The sequence below is a fragment of the Channa argus genome, chromosome 7 (genome assembly GCF_033026475.1).
Source record: "Channa argus isolate prfri chromosome 7, Channa argus male v1.0, whole genome shotgun sequence".
NCBI lineage: Eukaryota > Metazoa > Chordata > Actinopteri > Anabantiformes > Channidae > Channa > Channa argus.
The window spans coordinates 13,506,834-13,523,645 of record NC_090203.1 but is presented as its reverse complement, the minus strand read 5'-3'; the positions used below and the strand labels follow the sequence as shown (position 1 = coordinate 13,523,645).

Sequence of the window (16,812 nt, the reverse complement as noted above, 5' to 3'; positions counted from 1 at the left end):
GAAAGATGGGTGTTAAGGGTAGTGCTGTTGATCTATTATATAAACCACACAAAAAGTAAAAATAAAAAACAAAATTAACATGTTTATAAGGAAGTGTAACATATTTTAATATGTTTAATTATTTCACAGTGAAAAACAGCACAAAGTAATTTTCGGCAGATGTTATTTGGCAAATGATAATTCAATCCAGATACAATGTACCATATATAGTGTCTGTTGTATGGCAGCCTGACCCATTCAACAAAGGTCAGTGTGAAGATTGTCGCGGATTATGAAGGATACATCTGTACTGAGATGATAATGTCAGAACAAATCAACTTTCAATAAAGCACTCCAGGGCAGAAAAATCCAAAAACGAAGGCCCAAACTGATAAAAGATAGGGATAAAAAATAGAGCATGCAAACAGGCACAACGGGTGAATTAAAATGTTACACTGACAATAAAGAATATAAAATATCAATACTGGTGTCCTGTTATGTGAAACACAAAGATCTGCTGACTACTCATAAAATTTTCTTACTAAAACACTTGGTTTGACATTTGACACAGCCATGCAAAAGCAAAATATGCAATAACAAGGTCAACAGTAAAACAAATCCACCTGCACAGAAACAGGGAGAGCCTGACAACACATGCAGGAATTTGAAGAATTGCCCCATTATTAGTAAAGTTAAAAAAAAAAAAAGATAGCAGCCACAGATGAACAGAGAGCGAAAATTTGCTTGAGATCACAGTGAGTCACATAATACGTAGACATTCTAAAATGTAAAGTATTTTCATGAAAACATTCTGAAAAGTGCTTAAACTGTGTGCATTGCTGTTTTAGGCCAAACCTCATTCAATTATGCCATCAAGCCAAAACTGTCCTACAATGAAATCCTTTCCACATTCAAGTTATAAACATCTATAAAGTAAATAGACAATCAATATCAGATACAATAAAAGATGTCAGCCTTTCTGTGCTATAAACATAAAGGCTCAATTACTGTGATAAATTCTTCATAATGGCTTTTTATGTTTTAAACCGATAGTTTGGAGTTAAGGCTGGTATAAACCAGTCACACATACAGTGGCTTCAGAAAGTATTAAGACCCCTTCACTTTTTGCACACTTTATTGTGTTGTAGATTTAATTTAAAATGGATCAAACTATAATTTTTGCAATAGGTGTATAATAAGTAATTTATAATGATCTGAAATTAAAGCTGTTGATGTTGTTTTTTTGCAAACTGATTAGAAGCAAGGGGTCTAAATACTTAAGTTAAACTCAGTTTTGAATTACACCAGAATATATTGCAAACATTTCTAGAAACATATCTTGACAATGGGTTATTGAATGTAGAGTCATCTGAAATCTAAACCACTGCATATTAATGATTGATACACTGTACTACAGAATAAATGTGTGTAAATTGTAGTTTAGATTACAATATCATGCAGTCATATCTAGAATTGACAGTTTCTATTGCCATCTCTTTCACGTACGCGAACACACACAAACAAACACACACACACACACACACACACACACACACAAAGCTGTGATCAGTGACTTAGGATCTTTTAATGACTACAGTTCAGTGTCCGTGTCTGTAGTCAGAGCCTCTGTACACTGTGTGGACTTTTCCTATCCGCTTGGTCTCTTCTGTCTCCACTCCTACTGCAGATGGGGGCGCACTAGACATCAGTTAAACAAAGAAGTGGTTATATCTTTACCTCCTATTTAACCTGCGATCCTTCACACCTGGCTTTTTGGACTGAGTTCAAGAGTTGCCCACTAGCTTCTCGTTCCAGTTCCTACTGGCTGTTTAGGCCATTGATGGATTTGGTTTTTCCTGAGTTTTTCCCTCTCCTTCTGGTTGTAGGGCTGTCACCACTCACCTCCGTCTCTCCTAAAATATGACGATCAACTCTTTTAAAGTGAGTTTTTAAAAAGATGTGCCTGAACTTTGCACATTTAAAGAAAGAATGAAAGCACTACCTTAAACAATAGGGATCAACTCTTCACTGAGTAACAATTAAAGACTGATGTATACTTTTATAAACCTTTTATGTGGTTGATGAATTACAGTAAAGTCACATTACCTTTAAATTCTTCAGACACAAGGTCAGAAAACTCTGTGTAATTGCTGTCCTCGCATTCTGAGAGGTGCTGTGAGACGACAAGAGTTTAGGACACATAGCACACAAACTATTAACTGGACAGAGAATAGAATAGCTAACAGACCCCAGTGAACAATGCAACTCTCTACACAATACAATAGTACAATAAGTCTACAAGTTAATAAGCAGTGAGGTGCCAAAAAAGAAAGTCAGCTGGCTCTTTAGACATGGAATGTGTCCAATAAAGTTTCAGGCTTGCCCTGTTTTTCAGAAATACAGTGTTCATCAATGTTATTTTAATGCTTGTTGTATCTATGATCAGACAAAACAGAACCTTTGTAGAAAGTCAGTTTGTTTGTGCAAGAATTGGCAGCATGTGAGGGGGAAAAGTTATAACTTGTACGATAAAACTATGTACTGTATTTTCTCACATCATCTCATCATCAATTAGCCTTCCAATAATTTTTTAATATGTCTGGTTATTTATCAGATCCTACTGTCTATTTCACAAAGGCTCATTCATTTCAATTTGCTCACAAGGGGCTTTGCTGGAAGTTCACTGTTTTATATCTGAAACTGCTGGTTTCATTATTTCTATGGTTGCTACGTGTTTGTCTTAGTTTTTTGTCTTAGACTTTAGTCTTAGTTTGGCCTGGATCACAGGGAAATATTTTAAAATCTATACAAACCAGTCTGACTTGAAAAATTGTTTCTCCTGCCATTCTTTCTCAAGAAGTGTTTATATTACTAAGCTAAAAATAGCTGTCATCATTTTTACATAAAACTGACTTTGATGCTTATTCGGAGGTGAGGTCAGCATGTATATTTGTAAAAGGATGCACAATTCAAAAGGGGATTTTGTTTTAACACTTGTGCAGATGTGTGGTCCAGCAGAGTTTTAAGCAAACACATATACCAACACAATTACCAGGTCATAATACATTTTGGACAAAGTGACAGAACTTTTAACAGAAGGCAACATCAATTACTCATTTTGATCAACAAAGCCAAGGACACTTGGTAGTAGATCAAAGGAACTACACATACCTTTTCCCTTGGACCATAGTTCTCAGCATACCAGACCATTCCATATAGGCACAGGAACGTAATAAAAGCCTAAAACAGATCAAATATAAAGCTGACTAATAAGAGAAAATCAACAATCAATAAACTACAACATAATTATTGCTGAAACTTAAAAATGTTGAAAACATTTAGTAATTTTAAACCCTACCAAGTCTTCTACAAACTGCAGAAACATTAGGAATTTCTTCTGACACAGAAATGCATTACACATTTCTTCTTACCAAACAGAGTAGCCAGAGGATCACATAGAGGATCTGCATTTTTGAGAACAAGTCTTGTCCAAACTTAATACAAGCCAAGGCCTCCAGAAACGCTATCGCTCTGTGAATGAGGACAGACAAAATCAAAAAGACAACTGAAACCTGTGTTTCACCCACAATAAACTTTAAAAAACAACCCACATGTGGCTTTTTGCTGAGGGCAGCATTCTATTCTCACTGACCTGAACGTGTTAATGTTTGCTCAGTGAATGTGTTACATAACGCCTGATTTAGCTGAGCTGCCGGACAATTTGATCCATGAGCAGATAAGTTAACATCTACAAAAGGAACCATTTGCTCCTTTATGCATTACAGTTCATGTATAAATATATGGTGTAAATACAGTTATTCATACATAGTCATTCATAGTTTTAGGTTAGACTTACCCAAACACCCAGCACTGGGTGCCAACCCTCTTGCACTGTGTGTCTGTAAGGTACGCATAATACTGCCTGAGGTAAAATCACAAAAAAGCATATTTTACCAAAAGTTTCTTCTTCCAGTAACTTTCTGGTAAAGCAAGTAATTAAATATAAGCAAAGGCGATATATTAAATAGTTTCTAGGCAACAATAAATAAAATTGCAAATAAAATGGAGTTTGGTTTTTTTACCTTACTGTTGGAGCGGTGATGATACCAACGAATAGGATTCGACACCAGCTAAGAGCATGGCTTGCTGGAAAGACGAAAATATGCTTGAGGAAAAATGTGTTCAATTCTGTTAGCTGTAAAAAACAAACACAATGAATAATTAAATACATCAATAAAAACAAAAAAGATGGATCATAAAAAATTATGGTCAAAACTATATATACACTTGCAAAGCGATTTGTAACTGTTGATTTTCCATATTTTGTATATATTTTATTTCATTTACTATATATTAAGTTTCACATTGCATCCTAGTATTTTCCTATGATATTTGTAAGTTTGAGATGTCATTATTTCAAATAATTTTATTCAAATACTTTGGAATAATAATGCTAGACATCAATTTGGCTCAAGTGGCTAAGGCTCAAAAGATACATATCAGGAGTATGTGTCATGCTGACCCACTATGAGGGTGCATGTCATGAATGTCTATTAAGTCTATCTTACACATTCAAAAAGAGTTCCCTGAATAATCATTGATACTTTTACATTTGAACCAGAGAAGATGGGAATTTAATTATTTGGCCCTGGAAATTGTGGAAAACCTGTTCTAAAGCCACCTCTACCACACAAAGGAAAACAAACCAGGTGCAGAATCTAAATAAATGAAGCAGGCTGGCTGAACATCAGTTCAACTAGGAATGGAGTGGAACAAAAGAAAGTGAGATTCTTCACTTAAATTACATTTTAATTCATTCTAGATGTTGAAAATAGGTCCTTCAAAAAGACATCTGCAAACATATTGAACCTGTAATGAATGTTGGTGGATGTCCAATGTAATGTGTGGATGTCCTATTTGGAGTTTCAGATATTCAACTTGTTTACTGTGAAAATCCCTAACATGTTGTAGACAAACATCTTTGTTTGGAATCAGTTTTGAAGGCCTACTGACTTTTAAAATGGATTTAAAACAGATGTCCAGGTTGCTAAATCTGAAATACAAATCTATAGACCTCGAGGTTGTCTCTTGTAGATGTTCAGAAAGGGAATTAGAAATGTTTGTACTGTATATTTTTTAAAGATGTCCAAATTCAATGTTCATGAGATGCCTTAAAAAGACTTCACAAAATGTTCATTTGGAACCTTGTGTAGATGTGTAATAGATGCCTCAAAAAGTGACCAAGAGCAACACAGTGGTTTTGCCTTGTCCTGAATGTCTATCTATCTATCTATCTATCTATCTATCTATCTATTTATTTATTTATTTATTTATTTAGGTCCTTTCGGCTTATGATTTCAGGGTTGCCACAGCATATTGTTTGTCCGCATGTTGATTTGGCACCATTTTTTTTATGCTGGATGCCCTTCCTGATGTGTTTGCTGTAGATGCTTGCCTTCCTTTGTTTTTTTATTCATTTATCGGTTAACTGAAACAAATAATATATAACTGTAGATTGATTTTAGATTAATGACATGACAAGCCAAGAACTTATTCAGGCTAAATGTTGATGAACCTTGTAACACTGAGTAAATGGGTAAGGTTGTATATGAATAGAGCTACAATTCAAATTAAAATTAATAAGCACTTTTAATGACAAGAGTTTGAGATTTTCTTGTAGGAAAATTACAGTATGTAAAAGATACAATTAATGATGAACTAATTCAATAAAGCTGATACAGTTTCAGCATCCTGGTATTTGAAAACTGTGTCACTGTCACATATCAGAGGAACACAAAGGAGAATAGGAAAGAGCCATTGGTAATGTTATTAATAAAACGTGTAGTTACTACTGTGACAAGTCAGATTCTGTGCCTGTTAAAATGTGTTCTACTTCTTACAAACAAGACAATATAGACAATTTTTGACATTTTCTTTTCAGTTTGCCCAAGGGTACTCTACCTTTGACAGTTTTGGCAATTTCATCACATTATTCTATTTTATCTGTCATGAGCTGAATTTGTCTTTCATTATGACTGATAAGTGGCCTGTAATGTCTTACCTTGCAACATTTTCACTTTTAGGGACAAGGAGAAGGAAAATCACGGGTGTATGAAATAACCTTTAATGACTGTTTTCCAATCACATGTGCCATCAAGTTGTGCCAGTGAAGCACAAAAGGACTCCTGAACTCCATCTCGTCAAGTCATTCTCGAAGATTGATAATTGCTATTTAAACCTCAAGAGAGTTGGGAATGGCCCCAGTGAAAGAGAAAGGAGAATGATGTTGTTTTATAACTACACAAACTTGAAATTAAACACCAACATACATCACCACGGATGCCAGCTATAGGAGACTCTCAGGTCCTCCAACCATAGTTTTGTCATAATCACAAACTGTAATCCTAAGTAATTCAGGCCGGTCTTCACTCCTATTGGATTAGCTGTGTAGACAGCATGACACTCGTGAATTATATAGATGGACATGAGAGAGGTTTTGGATTTCAACAACAGAGGAGCCAAGATTAGAGCCAGGACTGAGCACACATAGCACACTGGATAATCTACAACTAGTCAGTACATACGTTGGCAGAAGGATTTCTTAATTACCGACCTGCCAGATGATCATGAAGAGATAGACGCCCATCACGCGCTGTAGGGAAGACTTAGGGTCAAACCAGCGCACATAGGTCCAGCTTGCTGGGGTGAACTGTAACACAGCTCGTTTGATCTTGCCTGTGGTAGTATGGATGTCCCTGGATGAAAGCACAGAATTTTTTTTTTTTTTTTTTACAAAGACTGTCAGATAGATTTACAATAACTACTAAGTCAGAGTAGGAGAAAAAGATCAAAATATGGTTATCACGTTAATGATTGAGGTTTAACCCTCTCCCCTCTCTGATGAACACATAGGATTGTATTTCAAAACAGTGTTATCTCCCTGATCAAGTAATAGCAAACTTAAAGAATACTTACTTAGATGGTACTTATTCAACCAAGAAATACTTTTCTAACATTGATTAAAATTATTATTATTATATATTTTAAAAACTAGGATGCTAGAATAAAAACAGGATGAATGTATGTAAAGCTATCTTTTACAGCTTACAATAAAAAGCAAAAGCCAAAAGTGATAAGAGCTGTATAACTAAATGCTGTTACATTACATTTTAGTTTGAAATAAGGTATCTCATCATTTAAAAATGTTTACTGCTAACATACAATGTGTTTGATACTGAACTAGGGCTTATTATATGAAATACATGCACCAGTCTTATAAAAACGCCCAGTTCCCTTTTTACAAGCTATAAATTACTTTGAAAAGGAAACTGAAAAAAAGCCTTGTTTCTTCTCTTCCACAAAAACTCAATAACTATAAACACAACTAAATAAGCTGGTAATTTTGAGACTGCAATGTCATACTTTATACTGCCCCAGTGATACGTCCTCATCTCCAAAAAGCGGCAGACAGTCATACCCATCCAGATACCCCCTCCATTGCATAGCAGAATATCCAGAATCACCTGGTCCCACCAGCACTCAGCAAAGTTAGGCAGCAGATGCATGAAGAACAGCTATGTAAACAGGAAAAGAGACTGCAGCATAAACCAAATCTGAACAAACTGACTTTCAAGTCTACAATAAAAATTAATGCATGTTGAAGTAAACAGGATGCTACGTGCATGATAGTAGCATTTAGCTTGTGACTGTCTCTTTACCTCAGTTAGCTCCCAGGTAATACTGATGGTCCAGCACAAGCCATAGCTACGAATTAGAAGGGCCTTCATACCCCAGCCCCAAAAATGGCTGAATGCAAAAATGTCAAAATGGCTCAGGATTCTCTCCCATGTGATGACATGACAGTTCACAGCATATTCCTGCAGAAAGTAGCAAACAGCCTCATGTCCTCTATTTCTTCATACTGAACACCACAGTAAATTATTTTCTGTGTGAGCCTAAACCACTCACCATTATGTCTGCTTCTCTTTTGGCATAGCGCAGGTTTGGGTCCAACCAGTACATTAGCTGCTTTACCTGCTGCCAGTTGAGAAAAATGATGAAGACCAGGAACAGAAAGTAAAGGACACTCAGACCTTTGGAACAGAAGGACATGACATTTAGAGAGGGGAAATCTCAGGTCAGAAGAGAAAGAGATTTTGCCATTACAGACTCTTAGCAAATACTTACCAAAAACTATTCGCCATATTGCTGGATGTGGTCTGGTAAAAGGGCCTAAATCAAAGAACATTATGTCAAATAATATAACACACAAAAAGTTACAATAAACAAAGTGATAGTGATGATAGTTACATAGTGATGATCAAATAAAAGAAACTTTTTAGAGCCACCACATAGAGAAACCATATTTTCCAATAAACCAACAGAAAGGCAGGGGGAGGGGCCTCACCATATGGCAAAAAAAAAAACCCAAAATCCAATACAGCAAGACCTCACTCAACTTCACTTTATTGTGAGGAAAACTTACACCACACTTGACAAGGCTAGTGACAGAACTCAACTCTGGTGTTTACAGTGTATGCTCCTTTTATTTCCCATACAATGAGCTTATTATTGACTTTCTGCCTTGTGCTGAATAATGGACTTGTATAAAGCAACCAAACAACATTTACTGTGCTGTTTAGGAAACAAATTCAGTCCATTGTGGTAAATGGCTATTCCAGCACAGTTCCCTGATAATAAAATAACTCCAAAGCCATTTTATGCTTACCATTAGGAAATGCCAAAACACTAATGACAAGGAAGAAGGAGATGACCAAGATGAGCCCCACCCAGATATTACTGTCCGGATTTCCATCATCTCTGTAGAAAAGATAAACAAAAATTCTCCAGTGAGCTGGTAACACCATCGCTATTACTGTGGTATATATAGAACATCCTATTTTATCAGCAGCCTAACGTTACATTTCACATAGTGATTTTTATGTGGCTCGTATTTTTCAGTTTCAAACAACATTAAGGTGTGTTTTATAGATGTTGTAGATATTAGATTTTTTATGGAAAACTGTGGTTTGTAATGGAGGTTCTCAGGCCGTTAGAAATTATGTTATGACTCATTTTCTTGATAGTTACTTTGTTGTAAGTTAAGGTTAGCGGTTGGCTTTGAAACAATGTTCAGCACTGTTAACGCTAAGTCTTCCTTTCATTCGCTTAGGTTAACGATTAATTAAACATATAGACTGTCACCACTGAGAAAAGTATGCCAGCGCCAACATGTTATGTCCAATGAGACAAATCAATCACTAGTAGCTAAAGTTAGCTAACCACCGAACACACTTGACACACTCAGAGCATCACTGTAAGCTACATGCTAACTAATGCTAATGCTAACAGTAGCTGTGTACGACTTACCTGGTGAACGCGAAATACATCAGACTGAGCACCGTGCATGTCAGCAACGTTATCGTGTGCGGCTTGTAGAAAAAGTCTATTGTTATATCTTCAACCTGCTGCTCGTTTATCATTCGAAAATGCATTCTGTAATTCACATCATCCTTGCTCAGGGTATGAGATCCGCTATACATGTTCGCCATAGCTGGACGGAGCCAGGAAAGCAGCAGCACGCAGCAGCACGCAACAACAGGAGCAGGAGGAGCAGCACCTCACAGCAGCATGAGAAAGTGATCCCTCACGTCAACTCCAGAACATTAAACAGTTACAATAAAAATGTAAAGTTACATAGGTTTTACGACCAGCATACAAAGTGGACAATGAGCAGCGACTAGCAAGGGTTAAAAGAGGGGAGGAATATTGTTTTACAGAATATTTTCGCTTATGATTTTGATTGGTTGGAACATGTTTGTTGGGCGTGTCCCGAAGCGGAAGAGCTTGTGTGTTGTCCCTCATCATGTGCTGTATGTAGTGTTTAGCGTGACCTTAAAGCAAGGTTCAAAACTATAACAAACGAACAGAGGCTGTCTACAAACCTCCTCCAACTTATTAACTACTCATACTGTAACCTCCTGGCCAAATACTTAAAAACACCGGTTTTTGAAACTGAAACTTGTAATTTGTTGTCGTAAAGATTTACTTAATTTAATAAATGTGATGTGTGTTAATCTCCCTCTTGTGGTCGCTCGTGGCTTCACGTGACACTGAAACCAAAACCATCCCCAGCAGTGCTACCTATCAGTTTTATCATATAGCAACAAGACAGTATCCTATGACCACATTTCTAAAGATGTGCTTCTTATTTTAATAATCCGCATTACGTCTATCTGAAGTCTCTTCTTAAGTATTTATTTATTTACTATAAATACTATGAATACAGTTTTCTTCAGTAACACTGAGCATTTACAGTAAGACTTTAGCGGTGTTTTAGCTCAACAAAAAGACAAATAAACATTTAAAAAAGAAGATAATTATGTTTATTTATCTGTTCAAAGCAAATATACAAAATAATTTACAAGAAAAAAGATTCAACTCAGAGATACGATTTTTTGATCTGAAGCTCCATAAGACCACTTGCAACTCTATAAGCGGGTTCAGGTTTTTAACACAACTAAATGTGGAAAATATATCTTATGATGACAAGTTGCAGTTGCTAAATAATCTATCCCAGTGTCTAACAAAATTTAGATTTTACATTTTTGGATATTTTAAATTAAATTACAGAAACTAGACAGAACAAGACCCTAAACTCCTAAATGTTTGATATCTGTTCATAGTCATGCAGTGATGCTAGCTCATTTATAGACTATCATGACAATCAACAGTTAGTTAAATAAAGTGATTCATGAAATGCAGGAGGGAAAAAAGTAGTTTGCTGTAAAAACACACACAAAAAAACACTTTTCAGATATTGTCCAACTTGGCATGAGTTCTTTAGAAATGTTTTAAAATACTGTAAAGGTGAGATAAAAAAGTTATTTTACAAATCCAAAGAAAAACAAAACATTTTCGAATGGAACAAATTACTACATAACTGAAAACCATTCAGGAGTTCCATGACATTGATAGACTCTTAAGTACAAAATGTTAACAATACCGACATTTCTTGAAAAGACATTTGGTCATTGTTCTGGTCAACTTCACCAATTCAGTCCACTTGTTTCAGCAGAATGGTAGGCTGTAGAAAGAGAATTACCATTATTATTGTTATCACAACATATTATGAATCTAGCAGTAAATGTAACGAAAACAACTTACCAGTGTGTTGAAGTGTTCTCTGCAAATAGCTTTACTCATCCAGTAGATAAGGAAGAGGGTGACCACATTTTCAACAACCAGCAAAGTGATTATTAATGCACAGATCTCTCTAACCTATTAAAAAGGTTAACAAAATATCGTAAATAAATACAGATTGGTTGGCTTTTAGAAAGAAATCGGTTGCTAAGTTAAATATAATGGGCGTTTACCTTTATTGACTCATCCTTGGAGTGTGTCATATTTACTATAATCAAGCTGATAGAAAATGCTCCAATTGACCAGAAGAAGCTGATAATGTTGAAAGTGAATGACAGCTTTGCCTGGAAAAACACATTACAGTACAAACAGCAGATGTTTATGTTGAACACATACAACCATTTTGGCAGCTGTCTCATCTGTTTTACAACATCCCATCAGTGAAAACGTTTTATAATATCATATTTATTTGGTAAATCACAGTCAGACTCATCTTTATTATCATTATTTATTTCCGGTAAAAACCCATTCATAGACCAAGAATAATTATTTACTGTAACCAAATGTCAAAAGCTTGTTACAAAATGAATAACAACTATATTACATACTGTAGTGAACATTTAGCATCATATTTAAATCAAGTTGTGGATAATTAATCACCTTTTTTTTAACTGTTAGAAAACATTTTCAACAACATCAAAAAAGATTAAGTTTCACTTGCAAACAAAGTCATTTCATTTACTTACCACATGCATGTTTGGACATTTTCCTGCTGCGTAGGTGAGCATACCAGTGACCACAAACTAAAATATTATATGACACGTTAGATATGTTACACAGAAATAAAGTAATTATTTCCAAATACTGTGAAATACAAAAAGGAGAAAAAACATTACAGCAGCTCATAAAAGTTAAAGGACAGAAGCGTATTATAAAAATGTTGTTCCTCTTTACACTGTAACAGCAGATAACAAAAGCAATAGAATAAAAATGGGTTGATTTTTCAAAGATTGATCTATAATTGCAGTTTTTTGTGCTTTTTTTTATAAAATAACATTTACCAGAACACTGGGTAGAGTGCAACTCATGAGAACTGGGTTCATAACCAACAGACCAAGAGTGCAAAGAAACACACCACCAATGGCTTGGGCTGCCTTTTAAAAGACAAAAAAATAAAAAAATTAAATAGCAATGCAAAATTTTTGTGTGCAAATTTATGCAAGAAGTATACACATACATTATTTAAGATGTATGTTTGCACTGATGGTTAACTCACCCCAAGAGGTTTAGGTTTTCCCCTAATAGCAAAGACCTTGTAGAAATCTCTGAACACACAGTGGAATTTCTCTGGCATCAGTTTTCCATCTCCAGCATCCTTGAGACTCCCAATGGGAATAGTGATGATCATCGATTCATTACATATAAATGTCTTCTTCATCGTTCTTCAAAAAAGATCAAAGCAAAAATTATAAAAGCAATTAATATCATTGGTTATGTGTTGTGGAAGTATTAGTACCATACCTTTTATTCTTCTTCAATCTTTATTCAGAGCTGAATGTTGACCTGCTTTGTCAAAAGAGTTTGAAAAGGAAATCACCTTGCACTGCAATTGTCTTTTCTTCTCCGTTTTTTTCTGCACCCCCCACCCCCTTCACACGCATGCACACATACACACACTCACACACACTTACATAGACACACGTACACACAATCTCACAGCATTTTTTATGTAAACTGATTTTGCAAAACTTTAAAACGGTGAGCATAAAATATTTTTTAACCTACTAGTGTTCATAAATTTAAGAGAAGTGTTTTTTTAATGTGAAATATGATCAAATTAAAGTCATGGCAGGCTGGATCTAGTCATTTTGTAGAGGCCATTAGCAGGGTGAGGAAGTTAATGTGAGAAATTACCTCATCTTTGTAGGGAAGTGAACATCATGTCTTAAAGAGCAAGGCACTTTGAGACAGATACAGAGTGTGAATTTACAGTGAAATCGATACTGCCCAAGCTGAACGTGGTAAGAATTTCAATGAAATTGTACTGAAAAACTTTTTTGTACGTATTTGAAATATAGAATATTCATTTGTAAGCATTGTAAAGTCTGCAATTCATGTAGGATTGTAAGTTTTGTTTGTGCACGTCAAAAATGTCTGAGAAATACCGTAAAAGAAAGATGATTAGAGTTTAGAGTTTAGTTTTATATATATATATATATATATATATGTATATATATGTATATATATATGTATATATATGTATATATATATGTATATATATGTATATATATATATATATATATATATATATATATATATATATATATATATATATATATATATATATATATATATATATATATATATATATATATATATATACATATATATATATATATATATATATATATACACACACACACGCTGCTTTGTAAACTTAGCAATGTACAGCTCCAAAAACTAAAATTGTGGCACACTATACTGTGAATGTATAAATTGTTAAATGCCTACAAATATTCAACATCTTTCATCTCTTCCTTAATTTCACAAATTTCATGGATTCATTTGTGGAAACAAAAAACAAAGTCTTTTCAGGAAAAACTACAAAAAACAATTATGTACAATGTATAATAGCAAGAATAACTTAAATACCAGCACAACTTTTACTGCTTACCAAAATGCAATACAATGAATATTTTCCTAACTTTTAGATTTGATGACACTACTTCATTAACCAATTGGCTGTCTACTTAGTTGCATGATGCTCTTAAAAGCAGTACTTTGTGATGCTGCAGCACTGCGCAATAGTAAAAGTTATATCTAATGTCTTTTTCATTTTATGATCATGGAAGAAAGATTTTACATTGCAACAACATGACAACAACAGATCTCAAATATTATCTTGATTATAAATCATGGGTGGCTGTAGCTCAGTTGGCAAGGAAGTTGTTAGAACAAAACATTGTAAAGTGCTATAAGCTGACCATTAACCATTTAGCTTAGTGTCTGCAATGATGAAAAGAATCTTAATGCTTTAAAATGATGTACAATTACAAATTATGTTTTAAGGTGTAATATTACAGTGTAGAACATTTACCATTGACGTCGTCGCTGTGAACTTTGTTTTTGTTACCGCAGCAATATAACACATTATGATATTTAAAATACTTTTTCACACCACGAGAAAACACTTCATCCCTCTACTTCAGACAAGCACTATGGCCCGTGCTGATGTTGACATGGACATCCAGGATGCTTATGAGGATCCACAGCAGAGACTTGACAGCATAGAGCCGATGATACGATATTATCAAGCTTCAGAGCTCGTGCCAGATAACAAAGGGCCACTGCATGACCTGCTGCAGAAACAACCTGCTGTGTTAGGGGTAAGGTATTAAAACACACCAGTAAGTACAAAAACATTCTTGTAATCCGTAATGTGACAGCAATGAATGCCAATGTCCTTGGCAGCTCACCACTTTGCAACTTAACAAAACACAAGACATTTAGGAAGACAGCTTCACCACTTTGACAACCCAGGCCTTTCTGCAACAGACAAGAATAATGCACCGTATAAAGTTGCAAGTCATCATCTAATTATCACAGAAGAATCCTGGACTTGTGTGCGTGTGTGTCTTGATAATTAGAAGTTGCAAAATCATTGCATGTAGTCATAAAAAGAAGGAACTAATATTTTTAAATAGATTACTACTTTATGCATTTAATATTTCGCTATCAGACAATAACATTTTTAGAAGAAATCTTCACCTCATTCCTCTGTGTGACTATATGGGTTTATGTTATTAACAGTTAAAGTCAGGTTTATCAAAGGTACATGTCCAAAATAACTTGTATCCATTTTTCAGATCTGGGCAGCAATAACAGGAAGTGTTTAGTGTCAAGTGTTTTGAACATGTGTACACAGTATTCATACTGTGCGCACCTCTCCCATTTCTTAAGTTAAACCTTGTTTTGGTGATTGAATATCCTGATGCCCCTCTGTCACATTAGACATATGTATTTATTGTTTATTTTTTAAAGAAAGTTCACTATTTCTGCTTTGTATTAGATATACTAGGAGAGAGCAGATTGAAAACACAGAAGAAAAAGAGGGGATAGGAAATGCAGCCAAGGATTCCAGGCCAGAATGCTGTGTTTTTGGGACATGTGCTGCACCATAATGCATGTAAATATATGTGTCCTTTGTAAATGAAATGAGTACAGTGTAGTAATAACACAGGAGCTCAGCCATACATTTCCTATTGTTGCTGCGCAGCTCTGCCCAATGCATTGAATATGCTTATCTGTATGGAAATGCAGAGCCGAGTCAATAAAATAAATAGAAAACCACAAGGTTTAGAATATGTGCAGGATTGTACACAATCACTGTATTTACTTATTCAAATTAGTTTCTTTTTTCTCACATTGTAAGCATTTAATTATTTGTCAGTCTTTGCAGATGGTGAGCGGCCTCTTGAGTGTTGGAGTGGGGATTCTGTTTGCTGTAAGCCAAGAGATGTACACATCGCTTTGTACTCTGTTTAGAGTCTCTCACCTGACTGGAACACTTGTGAGTCCCCGCTCTAGAACTAAATGACAAAACTCATCAAAGCAGATAAAAGTATATGGCCTTCAAAAATGAAGTAAATAACTAAAAAGTCAACTAAAATGTGCATTCCTCTCCTCCGCAGTTCATCTTGGCTGGAGTTGTTTCCAACCTGTTGTTCAAATATCCACAATTACTCCCTGTAAGTACAGCACAATAACTGCCTGAAAAATAATACGTAAGCACTGATTAAGATAATCAATAGCTCAAAGATTATTGTATTATTTTTTCTACAGGTGTCCTTTGGGATTAACTGCGGCTGTATTTTTGTATCTGTGATCGCAGCTTGCCTGATAAGCGTTGACCTAGCTAAATGGGATGAAAGAAATGCTCACTATCTAAAGGTACACAAACGACAGAATGAAGCAGTATTTTAAAGCTAGCATTGTTCAGTTTATAGTCTATTTGCAGCTGTAATTACTAATTCAAACTTGATCTTTAATGTTTCTCACAGATGGAGGTGTTGGAACTTTGCGTGTTGGGACTTGAGGTTTTCCTTTCTGCAGTCCTCTGCTTCTGGTTCTCTAAACAAAAACGTACAAAATCACCATGATCAAGCAGCTTACATTTTCTAAGAATTTTATGCTTGAACTGCTGTACATGTAGCTCTAAGGGCCTATAAAGTAGTGCAGAAAAAGCCATTGTTTTCTACAGTTTTTTTTATCCTTTTTTGTAAATCCTGTGTTGCTTTCAGTTGCCTATATTGGTGTTGAACAGCCTCGGTTGTGGTCTACTTCTGATGTTTGACTCGGACTGAGAATATAAGGCTTGTGGTAAACAAATGTCACCTTTTCTAACGTGAAACAAAAAAAACGCTTTTTATCCTCTCAAACCTCTGCATCTCTGTGTGTAACGGTAGTAGTGGGTCATATGGCGCAGGTCTGCCTCTATCTGCAAGGGTCTCTGTGTGTGGTTTTACACTTGCGCTTTGGTATCAGTGGAAATATCTGCAACTTTTTTCAGCTGCACACTTTGTGTACCTTTCACAGACTTTTACTTAACATGAATTATTTGTGTATTAGAGACGTGTTTTTTGTTTGTGCCCTCTGCAGTCATCTCTTCTATAACAAAGAATTGAAAGCAAC

General features: G+C 35.1%; 3 protein-coding genes across 6 annotated transcripts; 1 reads left to right on the top strand and 2 right to left on the bottom strand.

Annotated features, from left to right (window-relative positions):
• Window positions 1-82: 82 nt before the first annotated feature.
• On the bottom strand, window positions 83-9,750 carry ptdss1a (phosphatidylserine synthase 1a). The gene is made up of 13 exons (XM_067511245.1): window positions 9,349-9,750; window positions 8,708-8,799; window positions 8,167-8,211; window positions 7,948-8,072; window positions 7,698-7,856; window positions 7,402-7,553; window positions 6,593-6,734; window positions 4,062-4,174; window positions 3,836-3,901; window positions 3,411-3,510; window positions 3,151-3,219; window positions 2,086-2,152; window positions 83-1,892 (listed from the first exon to the last, which is right to left on the bottom strand). Exons 1-13 carry the CDS (start codon window positions 9,528-9,530, stop codon window positions 1,798-1,800), a joined length of 1,407 nt encoding a protein of 468 aa, XP_067367346.1. The 5' UTR covers window positions 9,531-9,750; the 3' UTR covers window positions 83-1,797.
• A 587-nt stretch (window positions 9,751-10,337) lies between these two features.
• LOC137130744 (uncharacterized) lies at window positions 10,338-12,754 on the bottom strand. The gene is made up of 7 exons (XM_067511250.1): window positions 12,643-12,754; window positions 12,398-12,563; window positions 12,183-12,275; window positions 11,868-11,924; window positions 11,355-11,465; window positions 11,146-11,259; window positions 10,338-11,065 (listed from the first exon to the last, which is right to left on the bottom strand). Exons 2-7 carry the CDS (start codon window positions 12,557-12,559, stop codon window positions 11,036-11,038), a joined length of 567 nt encoding a protein of 188 aa, XP_067367351.1. The 5' UTR covers window positions 12,560-12,563; window positions 12,643-12,754; the 3' UTR covers window positions 10,338-11,035.
• Window positions 12,755-12,785: 31 nt separating this feature from the next.
• si:ch211-269k10.4 (uncharacterized protein LOC100150242 homolog) lies at window positions 12,786-16,368 on the top strand. Of its 4 annotated transcripts, none has more exons than XM_067511254.1 (7): window positions 12,786-12,879; window positions 13,049-13,142; window positions 14,331-14,507; window positions 15,581-15,691; window positions 15,813-15,869; window positions 15,964-16,071; window positions 16,182-16,368. In XM_067511254.1, the coding sequence occupies exons 3-7, from the start codon at window positions 14,340-14,342 to the stop codon at window positions 16,278-16,280; spliced, it is 543 nt and encodes a 180-aa protein (XP_067367355.1). In that variant the 5' UTR covers window positions 12,786-12,879; window positions 13,049-13,142; window positions 14,331-14,339; the 3' UTR covers window positions 16,281-16,368. The 4 variants fall into 4 exon arrangements, with proteins under 4 accessions (XP_067367355.1, XP_067367352.1, XP_067367354.1 ...); XM_067511251.1 differs by having other exon boundaries at window positions 15,572-15,691; XM_067511253.1 differs by having other exon boundaries at window positions 14,306-14,507; window positions 15,572-15,691.
• The last annotated feature ends 444 nt before the right edge of the window (window positions 16,369-16,812 follow it).

Bases quoted from the DNA above. Each gene is read 5' to 3' on its own strand.
- ptdss1a (XM_067511245.1), bottom strand. From the start codon at position 9,530: ATGGCGAACATGTATAGCGGATCTCATACCCTGAGCAAGGATGATGTG. The intron at 8,073-8,166 runs GTAAGTATTTGC...TCTGTTCCAAAG, and splicing joins AATATGGCGAATAGTTTTTG to GTCTGAGTGTCCTTTACTTT. The intron at 1,893-2,085 runs GTAATGTGACTT...GTCATATTTTAG, and splicing joins TGTGTCTGAAGAATTTAAAG to GAGAGACGGAGGTGAGTGGT.
- LOC137130744 (XM_067511250.1), bottom strand. From the start codon at position 12,559: ATGAAGAAGACATTTATATGTAATGAATCGATGATCATCACTATTCCC. The intron at 12,276-12,397 runs GTGAGTTAACCA...GTCTTTTAAAAG, and splicing joins GAAAACCTAAACCTCTTGGG to GCAGCCCAAGCCATTGGTGG. The intron at 11,466-11,867 runs GTAAGTAAATGA...GTGTTTTTCCAG, and splicing joins AATGTCCAAACATGCATGTG to GCAAAGCTGTCATTCACTTT.
- si:ch211-269k10.4 (XM_067511251.1), top strand. From the start codon at position 14,340: ATGGCCCGTGCTGATGTTGACATGGACATCCAGGATGCTTATGAGGAT. The intron at 14,508-15,571 runs GTAAGGTATTAA...ATTATTTGTCAG, and splicing joins AACAACCTGCTGTGTTAGGG to TCTTTGCAGATGGTGAGCGG. The intron at 15,692-15,812 runs GTGAGTCCCCGC...TCTCCTCCGCAG, and splicing joins CTCACCTGACTGGAACACTT to TTCATCTTGGCTGGAGTTGT.